The sequence below is a fragment of the Periplaneta americana genome, chromosome 13, assembly GCF_040183065.1.
Source record: "Periplaneta americana isolate PAMFEO1 chromosome 13, P.americana_PAMFEO1_priV1, whole genome shotgun sequence".
Lineage (NCBI taxonomy): Eukaryota > Metazoa > Arthropoda > Insecta > Blattodea > Blattidae > Periplaneta > Periplaneta americana.
Window position 1 is genome coordinate 96412267 of NC_091129.1, and position 24270 is coordinate 96436536.

The 24270-nt window shown below is 34.2% G+C and overlaps 2 protein-coding genes across 3 annotated transcripts in view; both read left to right on the top strand.

Moving 5' to 3' along the window:
• LOC138712140 (cytochrome P450 4C1-like) overlaps nucleotides 1–1077 on the top strand; it is a 41742-nt gene extending 40665 nt beyond the window's left edge. The window contains exon 12 of the mRNA XM_069843606.1: nucleotides 616–1077. Within this exon, the coding sequence (XP_069699707.1) occupies nucleotides 616–968 (353 nt within the window). The 3' untranslated portion in view covers nucleotides 969–1077. The remainder of the gene's footprint in view (nucleotides 1–615) is intronic.
• Nucleotides 1078–3000: 1923 nt separating this feature from the next.
• The window catches only part of LOC138712136 (cytochrome P450 4C1-like), a 39330-nt gene continuing 18060 nt past the window's right edge, over nucleotides 3001–24270 (top strand). Inside the window, exons 1-7 of one of the 2 annotated variants that reach the window (XM_069843600.1) lie at nucleotides 3001–3098; nucleotides 10823–10995; nucleotides 12540–12646; nucleotides 15784–15874; nucleotides 18217–18402; nucleotides 20398–20467; nucleotides 22328–22454. In XM_069843600.1, coding sequence (XP_069699701.1) covers nucleotides 10824–10995; nucleotides 12540–12646; nucleotides 15784–15874; nucleotides 18217–18402; nucleotides 20398–20467; nucleotides 22328–22454 — 753 coding nt within the window. In that variant the 5' untranslated portion in view covers nucleotides 3001–3098; nucleotide 10823. Of the gene's footprint in view, nucleotides 3131–10822; nucleotides 10996–12539; nucleotides 12647–15783; nucleotides 15875–18216; nucleotides 18403–20397; nucleotides 20468–22327; nucleotides 22455–24270 lie in introns of both variants that reach the window. The other variant, XM_069843601.1, reaches the window with a different exon arrangement.

The following is a 24270-nucleotide window of genomic DNA, read 5'->3' on the forward strand; positions in this document are numbered from 1 at the left end:
ATATCGAAAATAATTATGTATACTTGACTCAGGTTTTTAAGAAAATGGTTTCTCTTCATTGCTGATTTTCCATGTAAAAAGAAATATTCTACGTGTTTTTTCTCATAGCACAGTGTTCCTGAACTACTATTCGTTTTGTTGATTAAATTTCCACATTACGTAATTTCCAGTAACTGACGCGCCATATAAAACCTAACTAATTTCCAGTGAAGTGTTTCTCCATTTGTTGCTATGATTACCAGCTAATTCTTGAAGTATTGTATTCAACTTCTAGTGATTGGAGAATTTAACTTCTGACACTTTGCAAACCGCTCATTAAACTGCACAACTCCACTGCGAATGTTAGTACGTAATTAAACTGCTTCTCTATTGTGCATATTATTGTAATGTAGTGACTCAAGTCATCCATCATTAGTTGCGGATATACTGTGAGTTGTTTATGTGAACAGAGTATAGTATGCTAGTGCAATAGATCTATATGCCTGCTGCACTCAATCTGAAAGCAATGATTTGGTACGAATTTCCTAAGACTGCTCGTCACATAGGGGTTCTATGGACTACGACGTTTCAATTTTAATTCATACCTTTAAGAAACAATGTAATTCTGTTTTACAGACGGATTCGTAGTACCTGAAGGCTCAACAGTACATGTGCACATCTACCATTTGCACAGGAACCCCCAACACTTTCCAAACCCTGAGAAATTCGACCCCGACAACTTTCTTCCGGACAGGGTAGTGAACAGACACCCATATGCCTACATCCCCTTCAGCGCGGGGCCCAGGAACTGCATAGGACAGAAGTTCGCTCTTCTGGAAGAGAAGACCGTGTTGTCCTACATACTGCGGAATTACAAGTGGAGTTGTCTGGACAAAAGAGAAGACATTAAAATTTTAGCGGAACTAGTGCTCAGGCCCGAAAATGGAATACGTCTTGAAATTACCAAAAGAGACAACAAGCGGTTGTAAGGCAAATGGACCGAGTGCGAATGTATTTTTAACATGGAGATGGTGTGTCTGTTGTGACTTTGTATTATATCTTTTTGCTATAATAAATTTAAAACGTTATTAATTTCAATGAATTGTAAATATTTTATACAGAATGTTATAACTGAAAATCAGTCCAGATATATAATCGTAGGCTGACTAATGATTTATGATCCAGTGAGCTAGAGCAAAAGAATAATTCCACAGTCTTCGATATTTTATTTCGTCGGAAGGGATACTAGAACAAAAATAAAACAATACACGAAAGAAAAATTCGATAACCTTACTTAACTTCATTCTGTTGTGCACTCTTTAAAATCTCATTAAAGACTTGAGGAATATGGTCAACACGTACGCGTAATGTATGCATGTATGTATGTATGCATGTATGTATGTATGTATGTATGTATGTATGTATGTATGTATGTATGTATGTATGTATGTATGTATGTATGTATGTATGTATGTATGTATGTATGTATGTATGTATGTATGTATGTATGTATGTATGTATGTATGTATGTATGTATGTATGTATGTATGTATGTATGTATGTATGTATGTATGTATGTATGTATGTATGTATGTATGTATGTATGTATGTATGTATGTATGTATGTATGTATGTATGTATGAATGCATGTATGCATGCATGCATGTATGTATGTATGTATGTATGTATGTATGTATGCATGCATGTATGTATTTATTAACACTACAATTGGGTATATACCCGGTGGCAGTGAGATATAATGTACAATAATTACAATTACATGAAATAAAATAAAATAAACCTAAATAAAATAAAATAAAATAAACGTAAATCTATAAATAGCAGATGCTATAAACCTAGGACTATAATTAAAAACTATTCCATAATAACGCCTACGATAAGCAAAAGTAAATCTAACTTATAAGTACTTCTATTTCACCCAACTATTACCAATTTAAATAATTACATATCACCTTAATTAATTACATACCAACTTAATTATATATCATCTTAATTAATTATATATCACCTTAATTTATTTACATATCAACTAAATTACATATCATTTAATTAATTACAAATCAACTTAATTATTTTACATATCAACTTAATAATTACATATCAACTTAATTATACATCAATTCAATTAAGTACATGACACAACTTAAATAATTACACTGCACCTACAATTACATTTTCAGTCCAATCTTCTCAGCCTTTCCTTAAATGTATTGATTTTAAGAGGACCACCCTGAAAGATTGCCGCAGGTAAGCTGCTCCAGTCTACTATTGTGCGGTGAACATTGTTGCGGTAAGGTTTTATATATATATATATATATATATATATATATATATATATATATATATATAGACTGCTCGGGAAAAAGAGTATAAGTCAAAAAATGGCCAAAATAAGATAAGTCAATATTATGTTGCACCATGACATGTTCTACAGACTGGTATAAACAATGTAAGTAAAATAATATAATTATTCAATTAAAATACGATCAGTTTTCTAGTATGTAACATTACCAAACAGTAAGACTGTAAACCATTAAATTGCTTGTACTGAAAAGTTGTATATTTTGACTTATTCTCTTTTTCCCGAGCAGTCTAGTATATATAATTTTAACTGGTAATGGAAATTACGGGAAAACGGCTGAACGGATTTTAATGAATGACTCCTCATTTTGAAGCTTCCAACCCAAAGATTTTCAGAAAAATAATAGTGTAAATAAAGCAAATTCTAAAATGTTCTTCAAATGCACTTTTGATTCACTTTAAATTGTTTTATTTAACTTTAGAAGTAATTCACTTAAAATGCCCCATCTTGCTCAAGTAGACTCCACTGAAATTATTGTTATTGTTTTCAGATTTATGTCGCACTGAAATTGAAGGCCGCTACCCAGTCATTTAAATGTAATTTTATTTCACCTGAATCACTGTTGTTTTGTTATTTTCAGCATTTCCACAATGTTCAAAGTTAAAGCTTCATCATTATCTAATCTTGATTCCAACTCAATCATGCTGACAGTATAAAAATTATTTAAAGGCCTTCAACACACGGTGTGGTCACAGATTCTCATTTCGTTAGAGCAGTATTAGTAATCGAGATTTAGGTGAGTTAAACATCATCAACTGTGAGGTACAGGTAAGAGAATTACTTTGTATGCATGACCTTTGAGACTGCCGGTACTTGAGAAGCGTTGACACCCAATCTCTCGTTGTAAATTAGCTTCTGAAATTACGTCATAAACCTGGTGATCGACGTAATTATTTGCGATTGGATACAGACACTAACTTGAAATTTTTAATACTGTCATTAGTACAAAAAAATGACATTAGATTGAGGCTTGTGGCAGTAGTTCCAGAATCCCCACCCCACGAATTAATATAGTTGTATCGTAGTTTTCTGTCCGTAATAATCGAGAGATGATGAGGGAATGTCTTCGGTTAAGACGGATATACTTTAACATTTAAGGACTTGCCTGATGTTTTACTTGAAAACAAAGCTCCAATCCGTCAGTTTTCTGGGCGATCGTCCGTCTTCTTTCAGTTCAGGCAAAACGTCTGTAAACAGTAGGCCTAATGTGATCCGCCTACTAGAAGTCAAGGCAAGGATGTATGTACAAATCGTCGGCATGAGTCTAAGAGCATGTTTCAGCTAACATTAGTATTGGCGCACAGCGGTGAGAGCTCCAGTTTGCATATCAAACGAACTATACGCAAGGCTAAGGTCAAAACAAAACAAACATCACCCTCCACTCGATCCTAGTCAATGCGCCCTAGTCCAGTGGTATACAATTTTTTTTCCAACATACCCTCAAAATACATTTATTTTACCATCGTACTCTCAAACTTCATTGCAATTATATAGAGACATCATTTTATTTTTTACTAACATTTCTAATATAACCTGGCTATACCTTTGGATCAACTATTAAGAACCGGAAACACCGTTTGCTAGCCCCTTCCACGACTGCAGTTCGATGATACTGGTGTAAAATACAAACAAATCACTTTACTAGGTATAGGAGGGAAGAAAAGTAGTTCATCCATTTACGTAAACTAGGAAATATCGAGATTTTGAGTTTGATAATTTTCATTAGGTTTTTGTTTAATCAAAATACAGTACAGTATTAACAATGAGTGTTTTTACTCACGAACTGAGCTTTCCATGCGGACGTATTCATTTTGCAGTGTATATTATGCTGTCTACAGCACATTATTGTACACTATAGAGCAGGGATGAGGCGATATTAGCTCCCAATCATGGTAGAAGAGCTCGACCTTGATCACGAGCGCATAGCGCATCCACTGTGACGTAGACAACAGGGATGTACATGCACATGCAGCGAATAAAGGCAGCAATTATTACAATAACTTGCGTTACTAAATTTCTGGCTATGTAATAGGGCTAATTACTCAGTTATTTAATATACATGTACATATATAAACAATTCGCAAAGGGAACGGTTTTTTAGGAACAAAAAGAGAAATAGGAAAAGTTAATTGTATGTAAACCATTTTCTTGTAAAACGCAATTATTTATTATGTAAATACTTCACTTCATTGGTTAGGAGAAACTAATAGGGTCTACCTGGTCGAAGTGTGTGAGCTCTAAGTATTTTTGACTATTTGTTGAAAAAATAATAATGGCAATATTGATTGAAATAGAGTATATTGATTGTGTGATTGTGAAAATGTAGTCCTTATTCTCCAGTCGTGATTATGTAATGAGTTTTCTTAGAGTGATTTGTGAGATGCACGTAACACGAAAAAAACAAATTGATTAAATTAAGATATTGGGAGCCATCGTAATTTTTGGGGTCAATCATTTAAGGGGATATGTATGACTTTTAAAACTTCCACAATTTCGGCCAAAATTTGTGAAATTTAAACTATATAAACAGATCTATAATAATATCATCTGTACAAAATTTTGTGCAATTAGGTCTAATAGTTTTGAAATTATATTTTCAAGTCTATTTTATATTGACGTTACTAAAAAAGCTCCTTGCATCAAAGTTTTCAAAATGTTTAGTTCATATTTGCTCAAAATCCTGAAAATAGTTATTGGAATAAAAGTGAATTAGCATTTTGAGTTTAGTAATAGTATAAGTTAAAGTGCAATCAAAGATAAAATATTATTTCTAAATTAAAGAAACACGTAGTCTAATCAAAGTAAATATCCAGAAACAAGCAACAAATAAAACATCAACAATACATTTAAAATAAAGAATTAAAAGGAATCTAGATACTATCTACTGACCCAAATATAAATCAATTTACCTTCGATGTCAATTCCGAAATGAATTTATTTCTCTCTTCTCCTGAATAATGCCTATATATTTTTTTCATGTTGCGTCTCATAATGCCGTTTTATGCTCGACCATGCCGAAATGTAGTAATTATACACCTGGTAGCAGTCCTTTAATGCATGTCATTAAAGTATACCTACTCATTAAAGTACAGGTGTTTTCAGCCAATGACAACTCAGCTTACAGGTGTTCTGCCAATGACAAGTCAGCTTTGTACCGTTATAAAACCGCAAGTATCGATTATTCTCGGATATGCAATCGAAAGAGAATTAGCGAAAAGTCACGGAGGCTGGAAATCCAATACTGTCGCAGAAGGTTACGTTCTGTTACTATAATAATTAGCGTTAATTGTAAATAATATTCAAATAAATTCAATTTGTCATCTCGTTTTTCAATGTCGAATTCAATAATCAAGGTTATATCAAGTTTAACAGGATTACATGAAGGTCAATGACATTATTGTTCCTAGGAAAAAATCAATACTTTCGCGTCTGCGCACATCTCACAATTCACGACATAGAACAAGGTCACTTCCGATCTTGTCAGATACAAATAAAATGTATACATCTGAATAATTTCAAGTTAGAAATATGGTCGAGCAAAACTCGTATGAAACTCGTCTATAATGGTAATTAAGAAGCTCGTATGAAAATTATGAAACTCGCTTGCGCTCGTTTCATAAACATCCATACTCGCTTCTTAATTATTATCATTATAGGCTCGTTGTATAATGTAATATTATGTTTTTTTTTTTTTTGCGAATGATATTTTTTTACACAACAAACACTGGACTTCATCGCCATGTTCGAAGCATAAATATTGTATCTTCCACTCTTCCTTGAAAGCTTTAAGCGCTTCCGTTCCGTCATGATGCGCTGTGTTCTAATAACTGTACATCCTTTAGCAATGTTTACCGGTATAAGAGCTCCGCGCGCGCGCAGCGGGCATAAAATAGCTCTCGCTCGCAATTATTAGTCCCCATCGCAAGACTGCTATAGAGCATGAAAAATAATCATAATATGGATATTAAAACACATTTTTGAAAATGATGGCCGTTCATTTCGATACAGGCTTCAGTTGTAATGTGCATATTATAGCACTATAGATTATTGTACGTAATTCCAATTACCATGGTCGTACTTCGTATCAGTAACTCATGTTGAAAATAATTCTGTACCTACTCTATAAAAGAGACCTTACGTACTGTAAATTCAATCTCCACTTCTGCCCGATCCGAAAAAGATAAAATTACTCAGACATGCTATCTACTGTCCGTCTAAGTGGTTATGTCGCAGCGTCGTAGAAAGGGAGGAAATCACGTGACAGTTAATTACTTAACGAGGCCCTTTTATTTAAGTTATTTTAAACAATTGTATGGGTATAATATTACGTAGACGTCAAATTCCTAACAGAAATTAATGTTCTCAGAAAAGAGCTAAGACAGCCCGGCCACTAGCATTTACAGAGAGGCGAATAGAAGCAGGTGGGGGAAACGGGGATGCGACGTAGGCAAATGGAAAAGATGCAATATTGAAAGCTCTTTCGTCACTGGAAAACGCGAACATATTTTTGGAACATATTGTTTACTATGACCGTAAGGCAACTATGACTGTATATGCGGTCTTTGATCTGTGTGGAGGACGGTTGAAATTCGTTAGTAGAAGGGGTGGGAATGAAGTACAGTCAAAAACTCAGATACAATAAAAATTTAAGTAAAAATAAAATGATGTTCCTGTATAAGAAATTATTATTATTATTATTATTATTATTATTATTATTATTATTATTATTATTATTATTATTATTATTATACTGAGTGACACAAGTCAGTTGACAAATCGGAAATATTACTAATTATGTAACAAAATGACGTGTTCCCTTCAAGATATTTGTAATCTGAGTGGTTTTTTTCATTTTGAACTACTAAGTTGGCAGTATATATTCCAATATTCCCCTTTTGTATCGCTAGAATTCTCCACTTTTCGTCCCAAATCTGTTACTGACGGACAGCATTCAATAGACGTGATTGCGAAGATGACGACTAGCCCTGAAAGATCAGTGCGCTATGTGACTCGAGAAAGTGGTATCGTTGGGAATCTGTTCGCAGAATATTGAAATCTGCATGTTTTCACCTCTACAAATTACAACTTTTACATAAAATGCAAGAGGCGTACATATCAACTGAATGACGTAGCGTTTGCGTACTAATCGATCCTTCCTTCAGCAAGTTTTGTCCAGTGACGAATGCTTATTCTTTTTGAATCGGCACGCTCATACACAAAATGCACGATATGGGTCCAAAGGAAACCCAAGATGGAGCGTGAAGCTAACAACCCTGGTACTCGAAAAGTTATGGTGTGGTGTGTAATACTAGGTGATATGGTTGTGGGACCATATTTATTTGATGGATATGTCAACCGACACACATATGGGGGATTGCTGAACAGCACTGTAATGGAGTTCCTGTATTATTTGCCACTGAACAAACGGATAAGAATGTGGCTTTAACAAGATGAGGACACGGCACATTATGCTCTAACAGTTCGCCAGAAACTAAATGAGATGTTCGGTGTGCACAGGGTTGGACGAGGTGGACCTGTCATGGCCTCCACGGTCACCAGACCTCACACCCTTTATTTCTTTCTATGGGAATTTGTGAAACAGCATGTTTTTCAGACAGAGCCTACATCTATAGATGATTTGAAACAAAGGACCACCCATATTATCCAGCGTGACAGAAGAATGGCCAAATGGACTGAGCGACTTCTAGCATTATATTCTTAAATTGCCATTTCTTTATATGACATTCATAGTCTATTTCGTATTTTATTGGGGCAACCTAAGTAGCCAGATATAGAAAACATAAACATAAACATAAAAAGAATATTAACTACTGAAAATATACTTAATATATCAAAATCACCACACAAAGTATAATAGAACAAACGAAAAGAATAACAAACAGTTAAACCCTATTGAATTATTATTTGAATTTCTATTATGAAATTAGATTTAATTGTAATTTTTTGTAGATTGTAATGGTGATTTTGGCTCTAAAATATGTACACATCGCCCGTCGCTCTCAAATTATAAAACAAAAATTGGACCTAAATAAAAAACTAAAGACAATATATAATAAAAAAGTAAAAGCCACAACTGAAATTTTTGCATAACGTTAATATTACAAAAATTAAAAAAAGAGAATATCAAACAAAATAAATTTAAATTAAATGTATGTCAAAGGTTATGCATATTTTATTACTGATGACTTTAATGAATTGTATAAGTTCATGAAAGAGTGACAAAATATAGCTAATTCACTGACTTTTTTTTCCTCATAGGGTTTGAACATCGAAATGCTTCAACAAATAATCTCTCAACTCCTATCTTATCACGGGGTACAGACAGAATTATTTGATAAGGAAAGCCGTGTCAGAGGCTATTATTACATTTTATAAAGTAAAATTGGCATTAACAATTGAAAGTAATGTATAGCCTTTATTTGATTACACCAACATTTAAGTATTATATTGTTTTTCTATAGCGATGTACTTTAACAGCACAAATCCTTTCTTTTTCTTTTCAAAGTTAAAATCTCGTCGAGAGTAAAAACAAACTGTAAATATAGATTGAAAATCCCTATGGAAATATGACCACAACTGTACGGTCGAAGTTTGATTCCGGAGAAATCAGACGCCCAATTATATTTTATCTTTCTATGACTGTACCTCTACGTCTCCTCTGTATCTTAATGACCAGGCAGTGAAAATCAGTGCCCGATGGGGGAGACGCGTTCTAGAGTATCTCTACTGTGTATAATTGAAGGCGGCGTGGATCGTGCCCAGTTGTTTGTGCGGTCGACGAGTAACTTACATCATGGGCTAGAGATCACAGAATTTCGCATTAATTTCGAAAAAAAAAAATCGTGATGAAATATTATATTTAGCATTTCATCGCTAACTATTTGTAAGATAATCGCAATAATTTAATATAAATTGAAAAGCTTTTTTACGTGAAAAATACTATTTCTATATTACATAACAGACTTCAAAATAATGATAAAATGTTTCATATATCAATTTATTCTACATATTAAAATTAAACACAATTTTGTAACACAGAGGAAAAAAAAAACCTTTTTTTGTATCATGTAACATCAGCTGTTTCTGTTTGCGGAATGAAAGCATAGCAGAAGTGACAATATTATTTTCTTTCATTTTGCACCTAATGTCACTAACATTTAAATCATAATTGGAGAAAAACCTTTCTGCGTCAAAAGATACACAGCAGATGTTAATTCAGGGTAATTCAACATTAGAGCTCGTAATGCCTCAATCACGTCAAATTTAACATTGGAAGTGTTATAACATACTGCGTATGCTCAGTGCTTACTGAGCATGCTCAGTATGTTATAACTGAAACTTAGAAAATTCTGGTTGCTCAAATTTTGTTTCTGAGTCTGTACTATTGAAACTCAGTGCGACACAATAGCGCACACTAACGAATGCAATAAAGAATCTTAGTTATGCTGCTACCTTTCGTAATAAAATAATGACGAAACTATGAAACTAAGAGTTGTATTGTTATATAGAACATATAACTTACTGGAGTGAACCGTAAGTAATGTTATTAATTTCAGGGGGTTATTCTTTGAGATATTTAAAACAAAAAAAATTCATACAATTTTGCTCGTTTTGCATCCCTTTCGAGATAAAAACTGTTTTATATTATACATTTTATAGTGTGTTTTGGGAAAGCCACTGATTTAATTCCTCATATGTTCAGTCAATTTAAGAGAGACGTGTATTATGACAATAAATGATTGAAAGGAGTTTAGTTTTGTCTTTCAAATTTGCACCAATTTGATTCAAACAAATGTAGCATTGTAAAATTCCTTTTTAGAAAGAAGAGTTACATTTATTCGGATCAAATTTCTGTACATATAAAGGACAAAAATTAAAATTCTTTCAAAAATGTATTATCATAATACACTGGTATCTTAAATTGACTAAGTTTATTGGGAATTAAATCAATGGCTTTCCCAAAACATGCTATGAAATGTTTCATATAAAATAATTTTTTGTCGAAGAGGAAGCAAAAACCGATCAATGCTGTATTATACACTTTTAGTCAAAATAACTCAAAGAGTACCACACTGAAATAAATTACATTACTTACGTTCAACCTGTATAATTATCATCAATGAATTTACACACGACTTACGAACGAGATATTCACTGTGTAAGTGTAAAATAATTGAACGTCTGTATAAAACTTGTTTTATTAGTAAGACTGTTAGCCTATTACCACAGTCTAGTATATACAGTCACGAAGCTCAATACGTAGCAAACATGTATCCATAGATAGTTGCTAACCACTAGGATCGTTAATATCGCCTCATTACAGACAATGCAAAACAGTACCGGCACAGTCTATTGTTCCTAGCACTCTCACAACTAAAGCTTCGTGACTGTATATAACAGACTGTGATATTACCATAACGCTTGTTCTATATATTGCAGCATGGATGTCAGCTTACTGCTTGTGGCGGCACTGATCGTGCTGGCGACCTGGTACTTCTTCCTGCGGGACAGCAAGAGGGCCCAGTTCGTGCGGACAGTGAACCTGTTGCCAGGGCCGAAGTCCTATCCAATCATCGGCTCCCTCTTGCCCATTATCTTGGCTAAGCGCAGCGGTGAGAAAAATCAAGTTCTAATAGAAATGTTTGTGTGTGAATGAGTGTATAATTTTATGGTTTGGTTTGACTTGATCCGAGACAGATCTGTATATGGGACATTCCATGTGAAATCAGACAGCAAAAACCTTACAACTGTGTAATTCTTCGAAAAAAAAAAATATATATATACATATCTATGTATATATTATATATAGAGGTGTAGAAAATACTTTGTTGTGTTCCGTTCTCATTTAAATCCATTAGTTTTCTTGCTTTAATGCGGTAAATTTATCATATTTCCGTAAAAATTTCCAGTTTCAAAGGGCTTAAATTTGAAACGACTTAGAATAGACATTCCAACAGAAGTTCATATTATAGGTGACAGTACGATTTGCATAACTATGCATGCTACATATTTTATACAGAGTGTTAAAAAGTATTCAATATTTTAGGTGGTGATAATATGCATCAAAACAAGAAAAAAATTCTAATACACATGAGTCCTATAACACATACTTTCTGAGATCTGAACACTTGTTCATAGGAGGTGCTCAATGTGACATCCATTCATGGCAATGCATTTCTCTACCCTACAATAGAGCAGACTACCAGATAATCGTACCGTAGTTGACACTCCTGGCATGGAATAATGATACGTCGCAAGGAATACTGAAAACAAAAGTTTGGTTGCGGATATGAGTGGGGATTAAACAGAGATGATGTTGTGAATTTTAGTAATCAGCACGTGTGGGCTGATGAAAATTGCCATTCAGTTGAAGAAACAAGGCATCAGCACCATTCTCAATCAACGTATGGGCAAGCGTTCTTGGTGATAGATGAATAGGACCATACGTGCTATACAGAGTTTAAGTAGGGTTCGTTATCAGGACTTTCTTATTAACGTATTAATAACAAATTTCAAAGGATGCGTATTCCTTACGCCAAAGGGCAGAGGAATGCATTGCCATGAATGGACGTGACATTGAGCACCTCTTATGAACAAGTGTACAGATCTCAGAAAGTGTGTGTTGCAGGACCCATGTTTATTAGACATTATTTTCTTGTTTTGATTCATACTAGCACCTCTTAATATATTTGATAATATTTTCTTAACACCCTGTATTAATAATATCGATATTTGATAGATTTTCCCACGGAAAAACAGTTCAATAAAAATATCAACTGATTCCTCTCTCTCTGAAAAAATTGTATCAATTTTAATTTGGGTGTAGCATAAAGAAGTACTTCTGTAAAAAAGAAATAATTTCGTTATAGTATATTAACTACGTCCAAATACAGAGTTGGGCGTGTTCGCGGACGATTCGCTCCTGTACGCTTGATGTAAGCAAGAATGTTCCTGCACTGCTAGCAGAACGAAAGATGAGTTTATCTAAGTCTTTGTCTGTATTTAAGGGTGAGTCCATATGAAAAAGGGCGGAAAATTAGGAAAAATTTACCTAACAATTTCTAACTATCATTATACAATTAGAATAGAGAGGTTACCATGGTTTGTGTGCTGATTCATATTATGAATTTTAATTACATTTCTTGTGTAATTTTAGACATGTTCAAAGTGGGCGACAAAATTATCAACAAGTATAAGCCACTTTTTCGTTCCTGGGTTGGAAGTTACGCAGAAATCAGCATCATAGAACCAGAACACTTGGAAGTGAGTATTGGGCACGAATTTTTGGTTTTGGAAGACGGTCAAGACGCTAAAGACAACGCTATTATACTCTACTTTTAATGTGCCTATCCATACACCTTGCACTCCAGTAATTCATATTTTAATCATCTAGCAAATATCGTAAAATCATTATATGAACAGTAGATATTTGTACATTTAATTAATCACTTCTTATCCAACTTTATGACGCTTAACATGTTATTTAATCTATACGTTCTTCATGCATTTTAACCATCTTAGTTGCTTTATCTGAATATAACAATAGTATATACAGGGTGAGTCCGGAGGAAAGGTACATGGTATGAGCGGTAATAATATTGGTGATTCAGAATGAAATTCGTGACCGTAAAAAATGCTCCTTGAAAGCAACATAATTAAGTGGCAAAATTTGATTTGTTATATTGAATTATTTCAACGTTACAATTCTATTGCTAGTCTGTTAAAATGTGTGTATGATAACGTTATGCAATTTGTGTTCTTTTGGTTTGTGTTTTTGGAAAATATAATTTCAATTAATGCTCCGCCATAAATGTTGTAACTAAAACCTTGTGCATCCCTCGTGTTTATCGTATGGCTCGTCCTCCCCCCACACATTACCTACATTTTGTTTACGTTTTCACTATGCCTAAACGAGACGCTCTACTGTAGCAATGTGTTTTCAATTTTATTTAACAATAAAGGCAAACTTCTGCAGTACAAAATTGTCAAATAATTTGCCTACTTTTGCAACGAAAGTAGATAATAGTATATTATGAAACAAGTTTATAATGTTATAGTTTATTACATGAGTAAATGTCATGAATCGAACGTAGTGAGTTTCGTAACTTTTACGAATGTAATTTATTGTACAATATTATAAATGAACTTCATACGCTATTTTTTATAGGAGAGCATTATAAAGCATTATAAAGAAATGACAACAGATTTGTAATGACGGGAAGTTTGGTATCAATGTTTTTGAATGAAGACAATGTTTATATTATAGCATTGGTAAATCGTTTCATAATGTTAACTTTATCGTAGATATGTCTTCTTAATAGAAGTTATGACGTTTTAGTTGGCATGGCAATATTATGGAACTAATGCGATAATGTAGCTCATATTATGCGCGATTTTGAATAACGATAAAGACTGTTTTTCTGCGACCATACTGAAATGAAGTTATTATGCACTGATCATCTGTATCGAAATGACATTCATTTCGATACAGGTTATCATTTCGATACAGATTTCTTATTTCAATAAATACCATTAATTTCGAGATGTTAAAAGCTTTAAGGGGTTAGGTACAGCTTACAGCAGTAAAATTTTGGAAATATTCAACATTTTTTCCTCCATTACTGTATCTTGTACAATAATGAAAATTAGTATGTGTGAAACACTATCCTTGTGCTATATCAAAAAAATATTTTTACGATTTAAAAAGAATTATTTACATTTTTGTTTTCAAAATTCAGTTCACTGTGCAATGATGAAGCGTTTCCCACATAACTCAAAAACTATCCAACATTCTGTAATTAAATATTTTGTGTGTATTTATGCATGATATATCTACAATATGATGCAAGATCACTTCTCTACCTTTGATAGATTGTCTAATAAAAAATAAATTCATTTCAAAATGGTCAAATATTAGTACTTTCTTCTAACACAAAATAAAAAAAAAAATACTTATTGTGTAATGTAGTTGAAAGAGCATGATATTGTAAACATGAGTTTCAGCAATAAAATAAAAGAGAGAGAACATAAAAAAATTAACAAGTTTATGAGTTATGAGGGAAACGCTTCATCACTGCACAGTAAACTGCCACTATTATGAAATTAAAAAAAAAATGTTTTTAAATCGTAAAAATATTTTTTTTTTTCATATAGCAGAAGGATAGTGTTTTACACATATCAATTTTGATTATTGTACATGATACAGTAGTGGAAAAAAAATGTTGAATATTTTCAAAAGTTTTACTGCTGTAAGCTATACTTAACCCCTTAATCAAACTTCAAAAGTGTAGTAAACTCAATTAAAATGAAAATAACTACAATACTACACATTACACTAGCAGAACGTCCTCTGAAAATGATGAAACATTTTTCATTCTTCTCCAATCCATGAACTGCCCATATGCCTTTTCATATAAGTTCTTTGATTTTGCAGACAATAAATTTCAGTTTTTCGAAACACTGTAAAGCTTGATTCTGAAGATTAGGACTGTCTACTTCGAAAGCCTGAATCTTTTTTAAAACTTATGTTAATTTATATTTCAAAGTGGTGCACTCTTATTTAGAAACGTTCTTGGCCACCGTGGTCGTTCAGTAATATTAATCACTTCCTCACCGTCACTCATAAGTCTTTGGAAAACATATTTTATATTATACTAACTTTATGTGTCCATGTGTATAGAGGAAGCTGCCATCTTGCACCGATGAAGTCAAACTCAAGTTAACTCAAGATTAACTGACAGTTGAGGTTTGTAACACGAAGCAGAACGAAAACGTGATTTAAACTGAACGGCGTTTATAATGAATGAATGAATGAATGAATGAATGAATGAATGAATGAATGAATGAATGAATGAATGAATGAATGAAATAGCCTTTGGATTTCCCGCGAAGGGCTATGGCCTCCTAAAAGGGGAGCTCTTTAGAGATCATGCGGTGAGCTAATCCGCATGACGGTGCGTTTATAATACCGGCCCTAATATCACTATTTGTCTGTTCCTGAAGATTTTGTTGCATTCGATTACTAATAATTTATAAATGTTGTTCTAGTACTATTTCTCAATCTTCAGATACACACAATAATATGCTTTAATGATTGTATTATAATATTTCTTTAGTTTCGTGACAAATTCACTCTATAAAATTTAACCTTCGGTTAATACAATCACATACCACTAAATACAGTATTAGTTCTACCGAAAGCTGACTAAAATAAGTAATGTTACTTGATGCTGTTTAAGAATAAAGTAGACTAAAAATGAAGGAAATATTATTTTACAAATCTGCACACAAAAAAGTTCAGAAAGACGCTTATGAAGATGGGAGAACAATTTTTGAGATTGGACAGACTCTAACCTTGATTACTTATTAGCCACGGTTACTTAAGAGTGAACTTGTTACAGGTGATTATGAGTAGCAGCAGGCACTTACAGAAGACCTTTGCGTACGACTTTATGTATCCCTGGATTGGCACTGGCCTTCTCACTTCCACAGGTAATACCACTCTCGATTTAATAAAACTGAATGTACAAGATATAAGAGAGGGACCAGCAGCATGACACGACCGCATGGACTAATTCTTATAAATTTTCCAATATTTAAACTGCAAATGAACATAAAATTGCAACCTAAATTTGACACAATTTTTCCAGAGCTATAAGAGGTCATTAATTACAACTTTTAGGTGCATAGTTTTCTGTTTAACTACTAAAGCCAGGAATTTCATACATTTCTATATTTTTTCCCCACTGACTGTAAATAATTCTGATCAATTATCTTCACGAATTACAACATCAATTAAACCTGGTTTTAGACAGGGTGTAAACGATATAAACAGCCAAAATTATACAGACTATACATCTTGATATGCAACCCAGTAAACATTATTTGTACTGAAATGTTGTTTTTTCTTTTATTTTTGTTTTTAATTCCTAAAATATCATGTATTTAGAATTGATAGTCTAATATTTACTGTTCGAGTGAATGTAAACGTCACTGTCAATGACCTTCCTTCCAACACACGCTAAAACCTCCGCAACAGAGAGACAACACAGTGCCCTGATTTGTAAACAAGGCTATAACCACATTTGTAATTTAGTACGTGGCGGACCGAAGTAAATAATGACAATCTACTATCATTTCCAAAAACGTTAGACTCAGAAATAACATTTGTTTTAGAGAAACAACAAAGGTTACAGACAAATTTAATTAGACTTTTTTCTTCTGTAATTTATGCTTTAGCATCAGTATTTTTTTAGCAGGTTATATCATTTACACCCTGTATAGCATATACTTGCATAGTTCCACGTTTTGATAAATGCATAATATGTTTACAATAATTGTAGTCATTCATTCATTCATTCATTCATTCATTCATTCATTCATTTAGTGTTCTGCCCAAGGTCAGGTCTTTCACTGCAAACCCAGCATTCTCCAATCTTTCCTATTTTCTGCCTTCCTCTCTGTCTCCTCATATGATCCTTATATCTTACTATCGTCTATCATCTGATATCTTCTTGTACCCCGACCTCTTCTTCCGTTCACAATTCCTTCCAGTGCATCTTTTAGTAGGCAGTTTCTTCTCAGTCAGTGACACAACCAATTCCATTTCCTCCTCCCGATCAGTTTTAGCACCCACTCTTTGCAATATAATTTTATTTCTTTTTCTGTCTGTCCACTTCACACGTTCCATTCTTCTCTATATTCATATTTCAAGTATGCTTTCGAGTTAAACTCATTATAGCTGACTCGAGAGGAAATTAAACTCAGAATAAACATGAGAAATGCCTGTTATTATTCGGTTGAGAAGACTATGTCATTCAGTCTGCTTAAAAAAATTAAACTTATTATTTATAAAATAGTTATATTGCCTGTTATTCTGTATGGCTGCGAAACTTGGACTCTTACCTTGAGAGAGAAACAGAGGTTAAGGATTTTCGGGAATAAGGTATTTAGGAAAATATTTAGGGCTAAGAGGGATAGCTAAAGTTACAGGATAATGGAGAAAGTTACATAACGCAGAACTGCACATATTGTATTCTTCACCTAACATAATTAGGAACATTAAATCCAGACGTTTTAGATGGGCAGTGCATGTAGCACGTATGGGTATATCCAGAAATGCGTATAGATTTTAGTTGGGAGAGCTAAGGATAAAGATTTTTTCGGGAGGCCGAGACGTGGATGTGAAGTGTACAAGATATGAAGTCTCTACCTTACAAATTGTATAAAATGAAATTTTCATTCATCACTCCCCTAAAATATTTTAAATTTTCTCAGACATTGAGAAAGAATCCTATTGCTTTCATAATATCATTGGACAAACTGTATCTTAAGATTTAGTGATAAAATCTAGGCTTAAAACATAAAATTTTATGTAGGAGTACTAAAAATTCATGAATGTTTTAAGAAAACAGAGTGGTAACTTTGGAGGTTCAAAAAGTAACAAATGGAACCCCATTGTGTGCCCGACACAGTGATGTTTTCTCCCTACAAAAAAAGTAATATAATAATAATAATAATAATAATAATAATAATAATAATAATAATAATAATTACAAAACTTTAAAACAGTGGTGACCAACTCATGCCTTTTGTGCAAGAGCACTCTTCGCTACACACGAGCAGTATGCGAGAACTGCCAACGTTGCTCATTGTTCGTAAATGCACACGGTGCTTTATAAGAGCAACTGAGTTGATCACCAACGCTTTACAATTTGAAGTAACTTTTGAATGACCCTTAATTATTTTTCTCCATTCAAACTTTTTTATTTTGTCATTTTTATTGTCTGTATTACGGAAAGAACTAAGTGCAAAGCAACTCACGTGATATGCAGGACAGAAATGGCACACACACCGCAAGATGATCACCCCCACTTTCCACTTCAAGATTCTGGACAGCTTTGTGGAAGTGTTCGCGGAGAAGAGCGAGATTCTGGTGGACAAACTTCAGAAGGAAGTCGGATCCCAGGGCTTCGATGTGTACCCCTACATCACGCGGTGTGCTCTGGACATTATCTGCGGTGAGTTCAACTAGAATTAGCACTTATAAATAGACAGAAATAAGTCTAAACTACTAGTGAAACACACACACAAGACATGCACGTCTAACAATGCTATTCTTTGTAATTCCCTCAGAACATATTCAATTCCTAATTACATAATGAAGTATAACTACGCGTATTCCGTCATTAACTTGCAACATTTTTAAGCAACTGCAAACGCTGTAAAATATTTCACATGTTCTATATGCAATGGGATAACGCAACAATAGCGTTATTAGATTGTGCATGAACGAATAACAAAGAAAATATATAACCTATAGGTCACAGGTCCCAGGAGAACCAAATTCTAGCAATTTCTCATAATAGAACATCTCAATATTCCAGGATGCGAATTAGCAGGAGGGAATTCCTGCTGTTGGAAAGTTATTCTCCTCTCATAAATTCATATTAACATCCGTGTCAGGGATAACGTCTATTACCCTCACAAAATATAACTGTTCTTAATACGAGTATACTGTATATATATATATATATATATATATATATATATAAAGTAATGAAAGAAATTAATATTGATATTTTATCATCACCGACAAGCTTCAATAACATAGAAATTACACATTTTATCTAAAGCCTATTTTTAAAAATGTGATCCAGTTGTGATACAGAGGTGAGTTTATTCATTACTGTATTATTCTCACACGCTCAAGCCTACGATTTTTATTGCTGCAAGCTGCTGCTTAGGTTGCTCAGCGGAGCGAATTTAATTGCCGGAGGAATCGGAGATTACAAATAAAGCTCTCCGCCCATGATCTCCGGTACTATCGTAGGTGGTAGAGGAAGTATACGGAGGGATGCGGAGATTCTGAAGTAGGTGGGAGTCGAAGAACGGAGCTCCCAAGGACGACAGACCGACCGACCGACCGGCGGGACTAGTGTTAGTTTCCACTGAAATAAAATGACACTAAAGCAGGTATCAGACACAATGGAACTTCATTTATTTATTTTAAAAGCAGAATTAATCAAGGTGGGTTTTATTGAAATTGTTTACAATAATTTACATTATCGGTATTTTTAATATTGTGTATTATTATTATTATTATTATTATTATTATTATTATTATTATTATTGTGTTACGGTATGTTTATTAATATTATACTATGTTCTTCTAGAAAATATTCATGAATATTATGTAAACGTGTTTTGCAGAGTTAGAGGTAACGAAGAACCTGAATAAATTATTTTAAACAGTAAACCTTAACACATTCATAACACACGTTTTTTCGGTTCCATTCTGAAATTCCATTTATATATTTTACGTTAAATTAAATCGATAAGATTAATTGGCAGTAACTGCTCTGAATAAACGTATGTTTCTAGGAGAACTATAATTGTTTACATTAGCTACTGAAAAACTTTACTTTTGCTGTAGATTTCACAATATTTGAATTTAATGATATTAATTTAATCAATAACAAAACCAACACACTCTTCCATAAATGCTATGAATTTCAAATGTAGAAAAAAATCTGTCGTCTAAAGTAGCACTTTAAGCAAAAAAGAGAGAGCGAGAGCCAAGGAAATGAGAGAATAAACAAAAAATTACACATTTATTAAAAACACTCGAATTCGAACAACTACATGATCCGATTAAAGGAATGCTCAGGAGAAAAAGTACGTCTGCGCTATAACACATATACAGCCTGCTGTCTTGTTCAAAGGGAAGTTGTTGCGCCGTCAATCGGAGGTAATCGGAAGTCTCCGATTAAAAGCGTGCAAACAACTGCTCCGGAGACAACCTAATCATGCGCAGCACGCCTGCTGCTACAACTAATTCAAAGAGAGAAGACCTACATGCTCTACGTTTGTTCATGGAATAATTTATGTCTGATGAAGGCCGAGTTGAATGGCAACAGAGCCGTGAATCGTTCAATTTCATGAAAAGAAGGAACTTCATTGGTATCGAACTGTGGATCCTGCATCTGCTCCTAAATGCGTGTCTTATGTTGCAGAGACCGCCATGGGCACCCCAGTATTCGCGCAGGACGACGTCGATACTGAATACGTCAAGGCGGTATACGAGTGAGTATTGCACTGGTAGAAGTCTCTGTGTCATTCACGAATTTGCAGATATCACGAGCGAGATTTAAGGCAACTCTGGAAATTAATGTGTCAAATGAGTCACTTATTACCTACTAAGCGCTTAAATCCCCACTCCAACCTTCCTGGCTAAATACAGTAATTTTTTTAGTCCGATATGAGTAGACAGTAAGGTAAGTATTGTCCAGTGACGGCCTACCCGTATGACTATGTTACAATAAAATTATCATCATGATTTTTTTTAGAAAAAAAAACGCGAATAATGAAGCTACGAAGCTAGAAGAACTAAAACATAAGTGATAAGCTAAGATTCCCTAAGTAAATATTGAAAACATATTAGGGTTACTTAAAGAATTTCAGTATTTTTCGTATATTATCATACAATTCTATGTTGTATAGAAGTTTAAAAACAATTGAGGGCTTTGCCGGAAGAAAGGCGGACAGACCTATACGCCCTTCTTCGAGAAAACGGTTTAAAATGTAGTGAATAATTCGCTAAATTATAGTAGCGAAATTTTGTTTTGACTGCACTGTACATACCTGCAGGACAGGACTGCGTGCGTGCATAACATTTTATTCAGGTGCGTTTTAAAATCTTAGACTGCATGTATCTCAATTCGCTATATTGACATATACGCCCTTTTTCCAACAAACCCCTCAATTTTTATCAGTATTTCTCGTATATCTTGGAGCAACAGTAACAAATATAAATGATACTCGGGAGGAAATTAAGCACAGAATAAATATAGGAAATGCCTGTTATTATTCGGTTGAAAAGCTTTTATCATCCAGTCTGGTGTCAAAAACTCAGAAAGTTAGAATTTATAAAACAGTTATATTACCGGTTGTTCTTTATGGTTGTGAAACTTGGACTCTCACTTTGAGAGAGGAACATAGGTTAAGGGTGTTTGAGAATAAGGTGCTTAGGAAAATATTTGGGGCTAAAAGGGATGAAGTTACAGGAGAATGGAGAAAGTGACACAACACAGAACTGCACACATTGTATTTTTCACCTAACATAATTAGGAACATTAAATCCAGACGTATAAGATGGGCAGGGCATGTAGCACGTATGGGCGAATCCAGAAATGCATATAGAGTTTTAGTTGGGAGGCCGGAGGAAAAAGATCTTTAGGGAGACCGAGACGTAGATGGGAAGATACTATTAAAATGGATTTGAGGGAGGTGGATATGATGATAGAGAATGGATTAATCTTGCTCAGGATAGGGATCAATGGCGGGCTTATGTGAGGGCGGCAATGAACCTCCGGGTTCCTTAAAAGCCAGTAAGTAAGTAAGTATTTCTTGTATATTATCTTACATAATTCTATGTTGTATAGAAGTTTAAAAACAATTTTATGAGTATTTGTCGTAGCCTATACTATCTTACATAATACTTCGGTGCAAATTCTCCTGTATTTTTCCACATTTTTCAATAGCCACTAGTAACTATAACACATTTCAGTATTAGGTCACGAAAATTTGATATTTTTCCCGTGCAGTACATTTGCATCAATATTCCGGTATTATTTCAGTAATATTTTCCTGAGCATCTCGATATTAATAAATTGTATACTACTGTACATATGCGTGCATACAATATATCGATATCTATTTCTTAATAGTTCCATGAGCATTTCATTACTATGTAAACTTATGGACGTTTCAGAATTTTTTTTTTTTTTTAGACCTTTTGAGCTAAAATTTACTATTTTTTGTTTCAAATCTTCATATATATATATTTTGAATATTTGCATGCTTTGCAAACACATACGGAACCTAATTACTAACATCATACTAAGTCATGAATATGTGAATTTATTTTCCTTTCAACTGTTTCAGAATGAGCGAGGTTTTGATTGAGCGCTTGGTCCGTCCCTGGCTGTACAATAAGTTTATATTCAAGATGTCCGCACGGGGAAGACGCCATGATCAGTGTCTTAGAGTGCTGCACGGCTTCACCAAAAAGGCAAGTCAACAAGATGTCATATCAAAACCTATAATAGGATCGCAAGAAACGTAGTGAGGCTGTTTCTCAAGGATCATAATATTTTTTTCAGCCTATAACGACTACTGTCATATTTTACTTTCCACTTTCCCTTGAATTTCTTAGATTTTACCCCAACCTGTGTGGGATAAATTCTTCTTTAAACACATTAACTCGACTGACGTAATGAAGACGCTGCGAGGTATGAAATCTAAAGCCCAAGGTATAGACAATATAAATATCATTCTCCTGTATAAAATAATAGATGTGATCCTGCCGACCGTCACCCATATATTCAATGCATCTATTATGACTGGGTCCTTCCCCTCACTCTGCTAAATGGCATTAGTGAAACCTTTACCAAAATCTAACACACCTTCTACAGTAAACCAATACAGACCGATATCAATTCTTTCCACTCTTTCAAAAGCATTAGAACATATTGTACACAGACAACTTATGAACTATCTCGACGAACACAAACTCCTTAATGACTAACAATCGGGTTTTAGGCATGGACACAGCACTACTACAGCCCTACTTAAAGTGACTGAGGACATCCGTAAAGCTATGGATAGGGGTGAAGTAACGGCACTAGCTCTTCTCGATTTCAGCAATGCCTGTAGTTCAGTTGATATCGACTTGCTTCTTGCAAAGATGAAGACTTTGCACCTGTCAGACAATACCTTGAGCTGGATGGACTCCTACCTACGGGACCGCCAACAGTGTGTTTCACTTGATAATCAGTTCTCCCAATGGCGATGCACAAAGGCGGGAGTGCCGCAGGGCTCCGTATTAGGACCACTACTCTTCTCTATCTACATTAATGACATATCAAAGAACTTACAGTATTGCCGATATCATCTCTATGCCGACGACCTACAACTTTACATACATTCCAGACCCAATACGATCAATGAATCGATTGACAAGTTGAATTGTGACCTAGCCACTGTCTCCACTTGGGCGGCCAATTTCGGACTCACACTTAATTCAAGTAAGATTCAAGCTATAATTATTGGACACAAGCGTTTAGTTAACTCCCTTAATAACAGTAATCTTTCAGTTGTTACCAATAACAACACGCTAATCCCTTATTCATCTGTCGTAAAATATCTTGGCTTCTTTTTTGATAATAATTGAAGTTGGAATTTTCGAGTTAAAGAAACGATAAAAAAAAATCTGTTCCTCCATTCACTGTTTGAGTCGCTTGAGAAACTTCTTGCCCCAGCAACTAAAACTTACAGTAGTACAAACCCTAGTAATGCCGTACTTCGATTATTGTGACTTTTGTTAAGTGACCTAAGTTCTGAACTGCCAGTCAAGTTACAGCGAGCTCAGAATATGTGCGTCAGATACGTGTGCAACATCCGACGGTATGATCACATATCACTAAAGCGCGGACCTCGTTGCCTTTTCATTGCCTGCTGCCGCGATACAAGTTGTCTGCACAAGGGCTATACCGAGAGTCTGACGTCACGTTCACATCACTCGCGATGGGTACGGCGTCTCGACGCATTCTCAATACGTACAGCAGTCGGTCGGGCACGTGTAGACCGTGCAGAGTTGTAAACAAGAGTGCCAGTTATGTCAGACGTAAAGAAATAGAAGTTGTTACAATATGAGGAGGAATTTGGCAGTGATTATTTCACTATAAAATTAGTAAATATATTTTGCAAAGTATGCCATATACAGTTTAAAGGCCACAGAAAATTTTTCATCCAAAAGCACTGTAAGTCTAAACAACATAAGAAAGTATAGCGCTGTTTGGCAGACATGATACAACATCGAGTTCAAA